The sequence below is a fragment of the Stegostoma tigrinum genome, chromosome 11 (genome assembly GCF_030684315.1).
Source record: "Stegostoma tigrinum isolate sSteTig4 chromosome 11, sSteTig4.hap1, whole genome shotgun sequence".
Lineage (NCBI taxonomy): Eukaryota > Metazoa > Chordata > Chondrichthyes > Orectolobiformes > Stegostomatidae > Stegostoma > Stegostoma tigrinum.
The window spans coordinates 12716168-12733110 of record NC_081364.1 but is presented as its reverse complement, the minus strand read 5'-3'; the positions used below and the strand labels follow the sequence as shown (position 1 = coordinate 12733110).

The 16943-nt window shown below is 42.9% G+C and overlaps 1 protein-coding gene across 1 annotated transcript in view; it reads left to right on the top strand.

Annotated features, from left to right (window-relative positions):
- The window catches only part of uba1 (ubiquitin-like modifier activating enzyme 1), a 296167-nt gene that overhangs the window by 195929 nt on the left and 83295 nt on the right, over positions 1-16943 (top strand). Inside the window, exon 22 of the mRNA XM_048547326.2 lies at positions 4037-4228. Coding sequence (XP_048403283.1) covers positions 4037-4228 — 192 coding nt within the window. The remainder of the gene's footprint in view (positions 1-4036; positions 4229-16943) is intronic.

Below are 16943 nucleotides of genomic sequence, written 5' to 3'. Positions count from 1 at the left end.
GCTCTGGCCACAATGTTTCAGTCTTCCCGAGACTTGCAGAGATTGTCAAATTGCGGACATTACAGCCTTGAGGTTTTAGAGTAGATTTGTAGCTCAGGTTATGGATGTTGTGGTTGGTTGGCTCCCCAAGCTGGTTTGTTGTTCCACAAAGGTTTTATTACCCAGCTGAACGACATCACCATGGCAGTTGTGGTCTGTTGATTGATGCCCATGGTTCGTTCTAGATCTGTTGTCCAGTCTTGGTTGGTAGCGTCTAGGAATAAAGTTTTGGGTACGTAATTTCTCTGTCATTTCTGCGGAGCTGGTTGTGTGCATTCTTGATCATTACCTTCACCATCCTGCAGCTGTTGTGTTCTGCTGCCCTACGAGCTTGTGGGTTGTTGATGGGGCTTTTGTATCTTACACTGCATGGTAATACTTGGTTCCTGAGGCATCCTTGTAGGAAGTAGAGTTGCTCGCGGGTTGCATGTTCTCATTTGGCATAGGTTTCCCATTTTCTTGCCAATATGAGCACACTTCGCCCATAGTTCTCTAAGGTTTTAGAGTAGATTTGTAGGTCGGGTTGTGGATGTTGTGGTTGGTTGGCTCACCGAGCTGGCTCATTCTTCCACAGATATTGTTACCCAGCAGGGTAATGAAACGCTTGCGGAAAAACGGACCAGCTCAGTAAGCCAACCAACGACAACATTACAGCCTTGTTTAAGGAAGGTTGCAAGGTTAATCCCAACATTTACAGAGCAGTCAGTTTAACAGCAATGGGGAAACTTCTAGAGACAGTTATTTTGGATAGAATTAATAGTTGCATGGAAAAATGTGGGTTCATTAGATTAAAGTCAGCATGGATTTCTAAAGAAAAATTCATATTTAACTAGAGATAGTAGGAACTGCAGATGCTGGAGAATCTGAGATAACAAGGTGTAGAGCGGGATGAACACAGCAAGCCAAGCAGCATCAGAGGAGCAGGAAAGCTGACGTTTCAGGCCTAGACCCTTCATTTTCTTCAGAAAATCTAACACTTAACACTTTTTAAACCTCAGCTAGAGTTTTGTGGACAGTTCTGGGCACCTTAGCATAGGAAGTATATGAACACAGTGGAGAGAGTGCAGAAGGGGTTGACAAGAATGGTTCGAGAGTGAGGAACTTACATTTCCGAGGATAAATTGAAGAAGTTGGGACTGTTGACCTTGAAGAGAAGAAGACAAAGAAGAGATCTGATTAAGCACTGACATCTGGTTTTCAAAATCATGAGCAGACCAGTCAGAGTAGACAAGCAGTTGTTTCCACTCATGAAAGGAACAAGCATACGGCAGCATACATTTAAAATGATCTGCAGAAGAAGCAGGGGTGAATTGATGAAAAACTCTTTCACACAGTGAGTAGTTACCATTTGGAATGCACTGACTGGAAGTGGTGGAAACATGTTCAATTGAAAGATCTAAGAGGGCATTGAATGTTTATTTGGGTAAAAATAATGTTTAAGGATATGGGGGAAAAGCAGGAAGTTAGCCACAGGTAATGATGAGCATTTAACAATCTGGTTAGGCATGCTCCTGCAATGCAACACTTCTGTAATTCTGCAATTTCCATCTCCATCTCTTTCTTTTCCTTTCTCTCTTTCTATCACATAACTTCTCTTTTCTGTGAGTTTCTTTTGGATTTGGGTCTTGGTTTTTGTGAAACGTCAGCTTTTGTGCTCCTGAGATGCTGCCTGGCCTGCTGTGTTCATCCAGCTCCACACTTTGTTATCCCAAATCAGCTGCCCATTTTCTAAGGCTCTCATTTCTTACTGATTGCTGCCTCACTGGAACACATTCTGCACCATCACAGAAGGGTAAGATCTACCCCTGTCTTCTCCAGATCTCCTGCTCATTGTGTGCATCGTGTTGCAGGAGATCAGGTGCACTAGAGAGGTCACCGTGAAGAGCTTTTCAAAATGCTTGTTTGCAATTTTTACATTATATTAACTGGCATATTGTAGCCAACATCATTGCTTCAGTATTCAAAGTCTTTTCATTATGGGATCTATCACAGGATCATGACCCAGAGGGAAACACTAATACTTTTTGGAAATGAATGTCCTATTCATACTGGAGCTCATTTTCAAGTGTACAACGTGAGTTGGATAAGTATGTTCCATCCACAAGTTTTACTGTTTTCTCTTTCTGAGTAATGTAGCTTCCTACTTACATAGGTCAAGTGCTAATCTTCTATTCTGTGTGAGTTTTTTTTCTCTACGCAACACCCACAACCATGCCACCCCCTCCACACCCCCATTCTCCCCTGAAGTCATTTCTCAACGCTCACTCCAAAGACTCAGCTACCAAATCAAAACAGATGCTCCTGCAGTGCCAAGAGAGCACAACGCTGTCAGTGGCACTGCCTTTCCAATGAGACGTTAAACCAAGCGCCCTCCCCATCCCCCATAGCGGCCCTCTCGGGTGGATGTTAAAGATCCGTTGGGCCTTGAAGAAGAACAGAATTCTCTCAGGGAGAGACACGGGACCGTAGATAGAGAGGAAGGCATACATGGAGGTGGAAATGATTAGGCAAGAGACAGGCAGAGACAGTTATAGAAGCTGCACCTATTTGTTTTTTTTAATGAACATCCTCAAGGGAAACGAAATGATAATTTACAAAGATTGTCATTTTAAAAGAAGCTCTCACAATTATTCAAAAGTGAAGATTATCCCATTGTGCTTAGCTCCTGCACTTTTAAGAATTGTTTTGCGTTTGGTGCTTTGGAATGGCCTGTGGTCATGAAAGTCACTATAAGAGTGCGGTTTGTGCAGCTGGTATATGCCTGTTTGGCTTTCACCAGCACTTTTACTCTCTGTGCATTTCTCTTTCCTTCCATTTGGTTCAGGCTGACAGCAGTTCCTTATGTCCCACGGAGGCAGACTCTGTGCATCAGCTCTGGTAGTCACAGAAAGGAGATCCAGGGCCCAGCCTATGAGGAATTGGATAACCCAGACCATGGGCAGACAGGGAAGTGTGGTGAGGGTGCACAGATAGGAGAAGGGCTAACTGGAATAGCCCAAGGGACCATTTGTGTACTTGAGTTGCTGATAAAAAGAGTGATGTTTGTTGCTACTTGCATTTATATAGCACTGTATGTGGGCACCAAAGCACTTCACTGTCAATGATGTACTAGAACAAAGAACAAAGAAAATTACAGCATAGGAACAGGCCGTGCGGCCCTCCAAGCCTGCGCCGATCCAGATCCACTATCTAAACCTGTCGCCTATTTTCCAAGGACCTGTATCCCTCTGCTCCATGCCCATTCATGTATCTGTCTAGATACATCTTAAATGACGCCATCGTGCCTGCCTCTACCACCTCCACTGGCAATGCATTCCAAGCACCTACTTCCCTCCACGTAAAGAACTGTCCACGCATATCTCCTTTAAACTTTTCCCCTCTCACCTTGAAATCGTGACCCTTAGCAATTAAGCCCCCACTCTGGGAAAAAGCTTCTTCCTATCCACCCTGTCTATACCACTCAATGATTTTGTAGACCTCAATCAGGTCCTCCCTCTACCTCCATCTTTCTAATGTAAATAATCCTAATCTACTCAACCTCTCTTCATAGCTACTGTATGTAGCTGTGCATTTGTTTTTATAATGTTGGAAACATTAGAGCCAATTGTGCACAGCAATCTGACACAAGCAGCCATGTGATTCTGAGTTGAGGAATAAATACTGTGCAGGACACTAGACAGAAGTCCCCCATTCCTCTTCAAAATAGAGGCCCATGGGATCTTTTGCATTCTCCTAGAGGGCCCTGATTTCATGTCTCACAATCAAAAGGTAGCACTGGCAACAGGCCAGTGCTCCCTCAATGCTACACTGGAGGGGCAGCTTTGATGTGGTGGTACCTGTGTCAGATCCAGGCTGGAGACTTGAACATATAGCCTTCTGTCTGTAAGATAAGAGCCCTGTCACTGAGCCACAGCTGGCAGGTAAACAGTAGCCAGTGTATACGTTTACTGTGGCAGGGAAATCATTTTAACCTCCGTTTTATTACTTTCTGTTTCAGAGCAAACTGATTGCCGGAAGGATTATTCCAGCCATTGCCACCACGACAGCTGCAATTGTTGGTCTCGTGTGTTTGGAGCTGTACAAGGTTGTGCAGTGTAATAGGCCAATAATGATCTACAGAAATGGCTTCATCAACTTGGCCCTGCCTTTCTATGCTTTCTCTGAGCCTCTGCCAGCTGACAAACAGAAGGTAAGTGGGTCTACCTCAGCCCTTGTTTAAACAAGACCTGAGGTGTGACAAACCCCTCACCATCTGCCACTGGTCTTGACTGCTCAACCCCACAAAACGAAGTTCAGCGCTTTGAGCACTGAGGAGCGAATTTTGTCCTCCATTTAATCTTGTTCAACCTAAGCGCTCTGACATAATTTTCACTGAGCAGCTGAGGGACTCCCTTTGCAATGAGCTGCTCTGATTTACCTTTGTTCCGTCTTACCACACACATTGTTATCGTGTGGCAGAATATATGTGTGCGTGCCAGAAAGGTATCATCAGACACTGCTAATTCCACCCTATTAGTAGACTCTGTTTCCAGGCAACCATGCAGCTTGAGTGACTGGAGACAGCCATTTACACAACCAGTCCTGACTCATAAATAGCCAGAAATCCCAGAATAGGAGACAGAAGGATTTGAACCTGTGGGAGTCTGGAATATTTTTAGCGAAAGATTGATCTTTGTTGTTCCAGGGTTTCTTGTTTTGCTTGTCACATGTAAAATTGCCCTTATTATTTAGCATGAATGTGCAGAGTCTATTAATTCTAAGACATATTACTTTTAGAGAAAGGATTCACCTTTAGCTTTGGTCCTAATTGGACATTGAAAGTTATTGAGGTTGTGTTAATACCATGTTGAGCTGCAGTTGAAGAAAGACATAAAAATCAAAAGAAATTTTTTTTAAAAGTCATATTGTACTCGAAACCGTAACTTAATTTATGTCTCCACAGATCTCCAGCATTTTCTGTTTTGATTTCAAGTCTCCAGCATCTGTTGTATTTCATTCTAATACGATTGAAAAAGAAAGACCTTGTTTAAATTACGATTAAACTGACCCATTTGACTGCAATAGCCCTGACAATTTGGTGATCAGATTTGGTAAGGGCCACTGTACCTTCAACTTTGATTTCTTTAGTGTGACAATTCTCACAGATGTCCGGGCTACACCCTTCTAGAATCTTAATAAAGGCCGCTTCATGAAACTGAATACAATGCATTCCACCAATATTAGAAAAAGGGATTGAAGTGTAGACCTGGGCCCTTCTATTCTACAGCATCATTGCTGGCGAGTAGAAGTGTTTGAATATGTTACTCACTGGAGAACAAATTCCTATTGAGGTCAAATATTAAGTATTTGAGTAATCCTTGAGTAATTCAGAGCTGCTGTTGCTCAAACAAAGCTTTCTAATTGTGGGAGGTTTACATGTAACTGGTTCATAGTAATAAGGGAGGAAAAGACCTAGTGATATCATTGCTGGACTGTTAAGCCAGAGATGGTACAGGTAATGTGTGCCTGAAGAACCAGATGGTGGAATTTGAATTCAATAAAAAGTCTGGAATTAAGAATCTATTGATGCCCAATGTTGATTGTCAAGGGAAGAGCTATCTGGTTCACTAATGCCCTTTAGGGAAGGAAACTGCCGTCTTTACCTGGTGGCCTACATGTTACTCCAGACCCAGTCCATGTGGTTGATGCTTAACTGGGCAACTAAGTGTTGGCCTAGCCCGTGACATGTTCGGCCTGTGAATGAATAAATGAAAAGGTACAAGAGTGGTTGAAATAGGTGAAGGTTGAAAGAAATAATGAAACTCTATCACCTCCAAAACTACTGTCCATGCAGAGTACCTTGTCAAGAGCATAAGCAGAAGCAAGCTAATCAACCCATCAAGTCTAGTCCACTGTACAATCATGGCTGATCTGATAGTCCTTAACTCCACTTTCCTACCATTTCCCCTAATTGATTAAAAATCTACCTGAGCCTTGCATATGCTTACCAAACCAGCATCAACAGACCTCTGCAGTAAAGAATTCCATTGATTCACCATTCTCTGAAAGAAAAAGCGTTCCTCTCTTATGTTAGAAATAAAGAGGACAGAGACTGAAGAACAATTAAATGACAAAAGTCAACTTACACTGATCACAAGGCTGCTAAGAAACATGTCTCTGGATTAGATCTGTTTTTAAATTCTAAATTTTAATGAATTTATAATAATAGAAAAGCATGCCAATGTATTCCAATATTTAGCAGAAAGTTCTGCTTTTCTGATGCAACATTAGAAGAAAATAAGTGAAATTGTAGAAAGGATATGATGGCCTGGTTTCACCAGCTTGCCTAACCCAAGTTAGTCTGAGTTATCAGGACATCATCCAATGACATTGCCACACGTTCTTCTGCTCCTATGTTTAATTAACTGTCTGACGAGCAACACTTCTACCCATCAGTTGAGACCTTTACTGTAACGCCTTAACCTACAAGGCCCCATCACTCAAAGGTCATACTTTGTGGACCTTTTGAGGTCCTTTGGTTTAATTCATTCAGGGGAATTGAGCAACACTAGCTAGGTCATCATTTGTTGCCTTTCCCTATTGTCCTGGGAATGAGTCAAGTCTTTGCTAATCTACTGTTTTACGGAAAACAGTTAAGTAAGGCTTACACTGTGGTGTAGAAAGTGCACACTGTGTATGTATCTAATATTCTGCACATGCATAGCCCAGTTTGTTTGTCATTTGCGAAAGTCATCATTTGAGATTTTCTGGGAACTCACCCCCTGCGATTGCCAGCAGTTTAGTACAAATGTGAAGGTGGGTATATATTGAAGTCATCCAATAGTGTATTACCGAGGGATATTTTACAACCACAGTCTTGGTAAATTTGATACCCATCTGCCAAGTGTCATGTGATCCAGCTAATTTGTGATCCGTCTGTTGTGTAGGAAGAGGTGGGAGAGCACTGTGACCTGAGCACAGATGTGCCTTTTCCTGATAATGTCACATTAGGACTTCTGTTTGGGATCATTTAAAAGTAAATCTGTTGTGGTGACCCATCAATGCCAGCTGGACATCCAGATGGTGCCAATGTGTTCTGTTCTATCAGGAAGGCTGTATCTTATAGGTTACAAATGCGCTGCTTCAAAAAAAGTAGTATGAATTACAGGAATACCACTCAGTTTCATAGAACGAATGCCGCAATGGCTCAGTTGTTAAATGTATCATCGTGTGTATTGTGTTCAATCCACGATCCATGCTGCTGTTGCAAAATGGCTTCAGGTTAAGGGTGAGGAATGAGAAGGATTTACATTTATGTAACAACCTTTCACAACTTCAGGACATATCAATTAAGCATTTTACAACCAATTCCTTTGAAGTATGATCATTTCTATAATGTAAGAAATAAGGCAGCCATCATAAGGAAGTGTGGCACTCTTAATGCTACCACAAATGTCTTGGTCTTGGCTTTATTCTCACATCCAGAGGCCTCAGCATCAGAAAACTAATTGGTTTTAAAACCCCATTTCAAATATATAATAGTTTCACTCCCATATTAGTGTCTATCGGCATTATGTAAGGATGAACAGACAACAGCTGAGCAGAGTGTTCTGACAGCTCAGTACTGGCATTGTCCCCTCACCATCTGATATTACTCAGGTTTCTCATAGGAGCAGACTGACCTGATTTAGCTCTGGGATGACTCCAGCTGGCCCCTGCCCTTTGAACTCTGGGGTCCTACACAGTTCACTGGAAGCCGACAGCAGCAGAGACAGTGGATGGAAGAAAACTCATCTGTGCCCAATTCTAGGAGTATGGGTTTACTTTGTCACAAAGTAGTGCCCTGCATCTCTGGGAGAATCTTGAAAAATTTCAGAAATGATTTACAGGAATGTAGCCGAGGTTGGAGGGTTTGAGCTATCGGGAGAAGCTGAATAGGCTGGAGCTATTTTCCCTGGCATGTTGAAGGGTGACTTTATTGAGGTTTATAAAATCATGAGTGGCATGGATAGGGTAAATAGGAAAGGTTTTTTTCCCTTGGGAGGGGGAGTCCAAAACTAGATGGCGTAGGTTTAAGGGGAGAGGTGAAAGATGAAAGGGACCAAGGGGAAAAATTTTCACGCAGAAGTTGGTGCATGTATGGAACAAGCTGCCAGAGGAAGTGCTGGGGACTGGTACAATTACAACATTTAACAGACATCTGGATAGGTACATGAATAGGAAGGGCTTAGAGGGGTATGGACCAAATGCTGGCAAAGGCTAGGACTTTTTTCACTGCAGCACAGTTGGTTGAGAGGCAACCTTCTTTAAGTTTATAAAATAATGAGGGGTTTAGGTCGAGTTAATGGCTGTTGTCTTTGCCCTAGGATGGGGTACATTTTTAAGGTGAGAGGAGAGAGATTTAAAAAAGACATGAGAGCAATTTTTTACACAGAAGGTGGATCCCATGTGGAATAAACTTCCTGAGGAAGTGGTGAATGTGGCTACAATTACAATGTTTAAAAGGCATTTGGATAAGTACATGAATAGGAAAGGTTTGGAGGGATATGGACCAGGGCAGGCAGGTGGGATGAGTTTAGTTTGGGATTATGTTTCGCATGGACTGGTTGGACCAAAGGGCCTGTTTCTGTGCTGTATGACTCTGTGACTCTAAATGGAACTAGATTAATTTTTAGGATATTTTGTCCACATGGACTGGTTGGACCAAAGGGCCTCTTTCTGTGCTGTAAATCTCTACAACTCTATGAAATCAAATTTCAGTCTAAACTCTCGTCAACATCATTCAGAATGCTCAGCCTGTTCCTGGGGCAAATGGAACTAATTAGTGCAGTTCATGGAAGGAAGAGGCAAAAAAGATGTACTAAAAGTGCTACATACAAAAATATCAGGGCCAATTGGCCTTCTCTTGTGGCTCAGTTTGTCATCCCTTGCTGCGAAGTCTTAGGATTCCAGGTTCAAGTTCAACTCAAGATCTCTAGAAGAAAACGTGTGGTCGATACTGCAGCACTTTGGGAGTGCTGGCCTGTCAAAGATGCTACCCTCCAGATAAGATGTTAACTCCAAAAAATGTCATACAGGCGTCAACGTTGTAATTCTGTTTCTCTTTCCACAGATGCTGCCAAAGTTGCTGAGTTTCACCAGCCTCCTCTGAGTTTGTTTCAGATATCCAGCAGTATTTTGCTTTTATTCAAGACAATAAATCGATTGGCCTCATCTGCCTGATCAGGTGGATATAAACATTCAATGATATTATTTTGAAGGGGAGTTGGTGTGAAAATTCACTGGACTAGTTATCCAAAAACCCAGATTAATGATTCGGAGATGTGGTTTGGACCCACTGTGGCAGATTGTGAAACTTGAATTCGATGATAAAGAAATCTGGATCAAACAATGAGCATAATGGTGACTGTATGACCACTGTCAGCTGTTGTTGAAAATGCACCAGTAATGCCCCTTAGGGAGAGAAATCTGCCATCCTTACCTGATCCGGCCTACAAGTGACGCCTGACTCACAGCAATTTGGTTGCCTCTTAATGGTCCTCTGGGTAATTAGGAGTGGGCAATCCCAAACTAGTGGCACCACGTCCAATGAACAAATTTATAAAAGAAACGTTGCCTTAAAGAAAAAGCAGAAGAGCTCTGATGAAGGGTCTAGGCCCGGAACGTCAGTTTTTATGCTCCTGAGATGCTGCTTGGCCTGCTGTGTTTATCCAGCTCCACACTTTGTTATCTTGGATTCTCCAGCATCTGCAGTTCCCATTATCTCTAAGCAGAATAGCTGTTCCTGTCCACCTGGCCAATATTTATCCCTCACTGAACATCATAACAACAGATTATCACATTATCATGTTGCTGTTAGTAGGAGTTCACTGTGTGCACAACTAGCTCCCATGTTTCCTACATTATAACACATGGCTACAATTCAACGATGTAGCCACTGATTATAAAACACTGTGGAAACACCTGATAAATCACGCAAAGCACAACCTACACACGAGTCTTTTCTTTTTTATCCTTTCTTCAGCTCTACGAGTTCAGTACCAATGTAACATGAATATTAACCCCTTCAGAGCCATTACCTTATGAATTGCCCGCAGATATATACATATGGAGATTTGGCAAAGCTGGCTTTGCCATGGTCATCTCCACTATCTGATTCCCAGTGATCTGTCTGCTTTTATTGCTTTTTGACTTTTCTGTAGTGGTTTAATGTAACTCGGGGCCTTGCCAGGCCATTTCAGAAGGCACAAAAACAAAGTTGCTGCGAACGGTCAGCAGGTCTGGCAGCATCTGTGGAAGAGAAAACAGAGTTAACGTTTTGGGCCCAGTTCTGAGGAAGGGTCACCGGACCCAAAACTTTAACTCTGTTTTCTCCTTCACAGATGCTGCCAGACCTGCTGATCCTTTCCAGCAACTTTGTTTTTGTTCCTGATTTACGGCATCCACAGTTCTTTTGGCTTTTATTTCAGAAGGCAGTTAAAATTGAGCCACATTGCTATAGGTCTGGAGTCACATGCAGGTAAAATCAGCAAACGTACTTCTCTAAAGGACATTATTGAACCAGCTGGGCTTTATCAATAATAGCATCATTTTCTAATCAACCTTTTCAAGAGATGTTGTGATGCACATCTGGAGCAGATGGAACGCAAACCTGGCTCAGCGATTGGAACACTACAAGCGTCCCACAGGAGCCTGTTCCAGACTTTCCACCATTTTTTTTCCCCAGTCAACCCATTCAGAAGATGCTATTACACACATCTGAAGCAGATGGGACTTGAACCTGGGCCTCTCAGTCAAGGGGGCGGGACTCCACCACTGCACCACAAGAGGGTCCTCTTCCAGCATGCCCAAGGTGACAGTTATTGTCCAGATCACCTGAAGGGAGTTCATAGAATCATAGAATACCTACAGTGTGGAAACAGGCCCTTCGGCCCAACAAGTCTACACTGACCCTCACAGCATTCCATCCAGGCGCATCCCCCTTCATCCCCCCTCCCCTAATCTAGGCATCCCTTGAACACTACAGGTAATTTAGCATGGCCACTCCACCTAACCCGCACATCTTTGGACTATGGGAGGAACCCGGAGCACCCGGAAGAAACCCACACAGACACGAGTTCAGACTTCTCCAATACATTGCCCCTTGCTATCTCAGTATCCTCCTCCAGCCCGCTGGGAGTTATATATTCCTTCAATTCGGAATGTTTGCAGGGTCCTCACTTCCTTTGACCTACAGCTGCCAGTTGTGCTTTCAGCAGCCTAGGCCCCAGCTCTAAGACTTGTTTATCCTCTCCACTTGTCTGATCCATTGTTTAAGTCATTTATTCAAATTGGAATTAGAATTAGAATTGAGTTTAATGTTGTGTATACTCACATTAAGAAACACTGTGAAAAGCTCACAATGTTGCCCCTCATACAAGTCTTAGATACAAAATAAAGAAAAGAAATGTAACCTTATAGTGATTCATAGTATAACTTAGCAAAATAAGAAATAAAGTTAAAAGGATATGTATTACAGTCAGATAAGAACATTAGAACTAGGAGCAGGAGTAGGCCATCTGGCCCTTTGTGCAGCCCCACCATTTAATAAGATCATGGCCGATCTTTTGAGACTCAGCTCCACTTACCCACCCACTCACCGTAACCCTTAATTCCTCTACTGTTCAAAAATTTATCTAGCCTTGCTTTAAAAACATTCAGCGAGGTAGCTTCAACCACTTCACTAGGCAGGGAATTCCACAGATTCACAACCCTTTGGGTGAAGAAGTTCCTCCTGACCTCAGTCTTACATCTGCTTCCCTTTATTTTGAGGTGATGCCCTCTTGTCCTGGTTTCACCTGCTAGCAGAAACAACCTCCCTGCCTCCACCTTATCTATTCCCTTCATAATCTTATATGTTTCTATAAGAGCTCCCCTCATTCTTCTGAATTCCAATGAGTATAATCCCAGTCTACTCAGTCTCTCCTCATAATCCAACCCTCTCAACTCTGGAATCAATTGAGTGAATCTCCTCTGCACCCCCTCCAGTTCTAGTATATCTCTTGTCAAGTAAGGAGACCAAAACTGCACACAGTACTCCAGGTGTGGCCTCACCAGGACCCTATACAGCTGCAGCATAGCCTCCCTGTTTCTAAACTCCATCCCTCGAGCAATGGCAGACAAAATTCCATTTGCTTTTTTAATTACCTGCTGTACCTGCAATCCTACTTTTAGTGATTCATGCACAAGGACGCACAAGTCCCTCTGCTCAGCAGCATGCTGCAATTTTTTACCATTTAAAACATAGTCCAGTTTGCTGTTATTCCTACCAAAATGGATGACCTCACACTTATCACCATTGTACTCCATCTGCCAGACCTTTTCCCACTCACTTAGACTATCTATATCCCTCTGCAGATTTTCAGTGTCTTCTGCACACTTCACTCTACCGCTCATCTAAGTGTCATCTGCAAATTTTGACACTGCACACTTAGTCCCCAACTCCAAATCATCTATACGAATTGTAAACAATTGCGGTCCCAACACTGATCCCTGAGGCACATCACTAGCCACTGACCACCAACCAGAAAAACATCCATTTACCCCTACTCTTTGCTTTCTACTGGCCAACCAATCCTTTATCCATGCCAATACATTACCTGTAATACCATGTAACTTTATCTTATGTAACAGCCTTTGGTGTGGCACCTTGTCAAATGCCTTCTGGAAATCCAGATACACCACATCCATAGGTTCCCCATTGTCCACCATTCAAGTAATGTCCTCAAAGAATTCTACCAAATTAGTTAAACATGACCTACCCTTCATGAACCCATGCTGGGTGTTCCCAATGGGACAATTTATATCCAAATGTTTTGCTATTTCTTCCTTAATGATAGATTCAAGCATTTTCCCCACGACCGAAGTTAAGCAACTGGCCTATAGTTACCTGCTTTTTTTCTACTTCCTTTTTTAAACAGTGGCGTCACATTGGCAGTTTTGGTGAATTTGGGTGAATAAGAAGTAAGAAGTAAGAAACAGGTTAAGATTACCTGTTTGATCAATTGTCTGACCCTTTGTCTTTTTCATTGGTTTTGTGCCATTTTCTATCTCAATGCACTCCAATGAAGTGGTTTGGAAAGCTTTGCCCCACTGGGTGGGGAGGGGGAACATAAATGGAAGTTGTTGCTTTGGAGTGACCCACAGCATTGGGGGCAAAGCTGGGCACCGCCAGCCTCATGCTCATATTGCTCAGGATGCCACAACATGAGGTAACACTCATTATTGAAGTGTATTGTTGACAGGCTGTTTTCTTTCAAAATGTCTATGTTGTAAGACATGCAAGATCTGAAAGTGCCACTGTTGTGCATGGTTGAGGGAGTGTGGAGTGGGTCCCTTGAGTTGGATGGAGGCAGAAACTCTCAAGATCCCAGTCTCAGCCTTCCCCAGATGCGCTGTCAATTCCAATTAAATCAGTGCCCAATTGCACTTTTTGCAGCACATGTAATGCAAGTGACCCACCTGAAGCTTGGTCCTCTTGTTTCCAAGGCAACACCAGCTGTTATTATGCTCAGAAGGTTGTGGTTCAGTTACACTGGTCTCATTTCTGTTTTGTTCGCTGGAGAGAATATTACTCCTTGTTCACACTCCCACCGTAGCACCCCCCCCCCCAACAACCCCCCACCCCCCCGCCACCTCAGCATTTTTTTTCCAACTAACTGTGATCCTAGCTGTGTACATTTGTATCTCCCCACGGTATTTCTCAGCTGCCTGAAATAAGTTGTATCATTGGTAGAGGATGATTAAAATGACAGCCTCTGTGAGACTATAACATGTAACTGACGGACTGGGACAGATGGTCATGTAGCACAGAAGTAAACAGTGCTAATGTTGAACTGCACACTGCTAATGAGGCTCTCTCCTGTTCTGCAGTCACCCCTGGACTCCAAGTTATAAACTCCAATGCATCAAGCAGATTCCCAACTATCACACATTCTATAAAATTCCAACAGATTAGACTGTTCTCTGTTTGTTCTATCATTCTTCCCCTGGCTCTCAAAGGTCAGAATCCCTCAATTTTCTATTATTCTGGATGCTATATAAGAACAAAGGAATCGAAGAGCCAGGAGAGGGGTAGACAATTTAGTTCCTTGAGCCTTCTCTACCATTTAATGCAATCATGTCTGATGTTATCTGAGCCTAAAATCCACCTCCCAACTGCCCTCCATAGCACTTCAATGGATTATTAATTAAATATCTGTCTAAATCCTCTTTAAACAATACAAGCCACATATTATCCACTGACCACGACCTAATTTACCTGCACCCCTCTCCAACTCTTGATAGCTTTGTTACAGGGATTTGGTAGCACAATGGTTCTGATATTGGAGTAAAAATCTGAAATTAAAAAGACTAGTAACCCAAAGGCCTGGACCAATGATCCACAAACACAAGTTTAAATCTGGAACAAAAACAGAAGCCTCTGGAAAAGCAGAGCAGGTTCAGCACAGCTTTGAAGAAGGGTCAGTGGACCCGAAATGTTAACTCTGATTTTTACCTTCACAGATGCCTCCAGGCCTGCTGACCTTTTCCAGCAATTTCCGTTTTTGTTCCTGATTTACAGCATCCACAGTTCTTTCGGTTGTTACAAGCTTAAATCTCTCCATTGACAACTGGAGAATTTCAGCTGAATTCAATAAATCTGGAATAAAAAGCTTGTTGCAGTAATGGTGACCATGAAGACTGTCATAAAAACCCACCTGATTCGCTCACGCTATTTAAAGACAAAAGTCTACCATTCTTTTCTGGCCGACGTATAGCTCCACAGTCCTGGCAAAGTGGCTAACTATTTACAGCCCTACGCAGTGGTCAAGGCAACTATTGTTACTCTGAGAATACTTAGGGACAAGTAATAAATGTTGGCCTTGGCAGTGATGTCCTTACTGCAGAAATGAATAAAAAAAAAATCCTTGGCCGTGTCCTACATTCTCCCTTCACAAAAGAGAGATTCCCATTCTCTGAAATTCTAATGGAATGAAACCTCATCTAATCACTCCCATATGTGAAATATCATTGGATCAATATATTCTACTTTGTCATCTTGAGTGTGGCAGTTCACTAGTTCTCATAGTTCATTGGCATTCGGTGAATTACCACGTAGTGTCAATGACTATCCCTGTGCTGTTGGCACCCGGCTCACTATCCAGGGCCAGCATCATCCTCGACTGCATGTTCACCCTTGTATTTTTGAAAGCTTTCCCAATGTCAAGACAGGAATTTATCAGAACATTTTCCAGTTTGCAACTGGCAAGACCAAAACCAACACCTAAAAGCATCAGAGATAATGGGAACTGCAGATGCTGGAGAATCTGAGATAACCAAATGTGGGGCTGGATGAACACAGTCCGAAACGTCAGCTTTTGAGCTCCTAAGGTGCTACTTGGCCTGCTCCGTTCATCCAGCTCCACACTTTGTCACCTGAAAGCATCCCATCCAATTTCCTTCAACAACCCAGACATCTTATCCCATTTGATCCATTCCTCCACCTCATTTTTCACCGAGTCTAAGTGATGTATAAAATTGATGCCCTGGTTAATCCTTACCAGAGATTCAAATCCTGTCGCCTTTCTGTCCTCAAGACTGTCCTCTTGCACCACCATACAGCTGCCTGCCTTTTGCCCTTACTAAGCATCCTGTGCCTGCAGGATTCCACACTTTAGCTCAGTTTCTGCAAAGCTGCCCTTGTGGTGTCCCGTTCTGTATAAATATTCAGCTCAATGTTATCCACATCCTGCAGTTTTGCTCATCTCTCATTCTTTTCCTTCACAACTGTTACTTGGTTCCAAGAACAGCAAAAATGATTTTTTTTTAAAATTCAGTCATAGAATGTGGGCATAGATGGATGAATCAGTATTTATTACCCATCCCTAGTTGTCCTAGTAAAGGTACTGGTGAGCTACCTTTTTGAATTACTGCACTCCATTTGGTTTCAATAATGTTGAGGAGGGAGTTCCACAGTTTTGACTCAGGCATATAGATTCAATGAGAAGCAATATATTTCCAAGTCAGGATGGTGAGTGGGTTAGAGGGGCCATTGCAGACCCCATGTATCTGCAGCTCTTGTTCTTCTAGATGACAGAGACCATGGGTTAGTAAGAAGTTGTTTAAGGAGCCTCAGTGAAATTTTGCAGCACACCTTGTGGATGGTGCGACTGAATATTGGCGGTGGAGGGAGTGGATGTTTGTGGATGTAGTGCCAATGAAATGGGCTGCTTTGTCCTGGGTGGTGACAAATATCTTGAGTGTTGTTAGAGCTGCACTCATCCAGGCAAGGGTATTCCATCACTCTCCTAATTTGTACCTTGTAGATCGTGGACAGGCTTTGGGGATTCGGAAGGTGAGTTACTCACTGAACATTTCCTAGACTCTGACATGCCACTGTAACCACTGTGTTTATATGGCTAGTCCAGTTCAGTTTCTGAATGGAAATCCCCACAACGTTGATCATGGGGGATTCAATGGTGGCAATGCCATTAAATGTCAAGGAGCTATGGTTAGATTCTCTCCTATTGGAGATGGTCATTGCCTGGCATTTGTGAGGCAGGAATTTTACTTGCCACGTATCAGCCTAAATCCGTGAAGGATAAGCGAGTGTGCGCTTGGTTTCCCAGTGGCTGCATGACCGCGTAGCCATGCACCTGACAAAGAACATTGCTAGAGACCACTGGAGGAGCCCAAATTGGATCATCTGTGCAGCACTTTTTGCAAATGCTTCAGCCTTATGTTTTGCACAGGTATGCTGGGTTCCGCTATTATTGAGAATGAGGATTTTTGTAAAGACTTCTCCTCCAGTGAGTTGTTTAATTGTCCACCACCGTTCATGACTGACTATGGCAGGACTACAGTGCTTAGAACTGATCTGAAAGTGTGAAATTGTTTATCCAGTC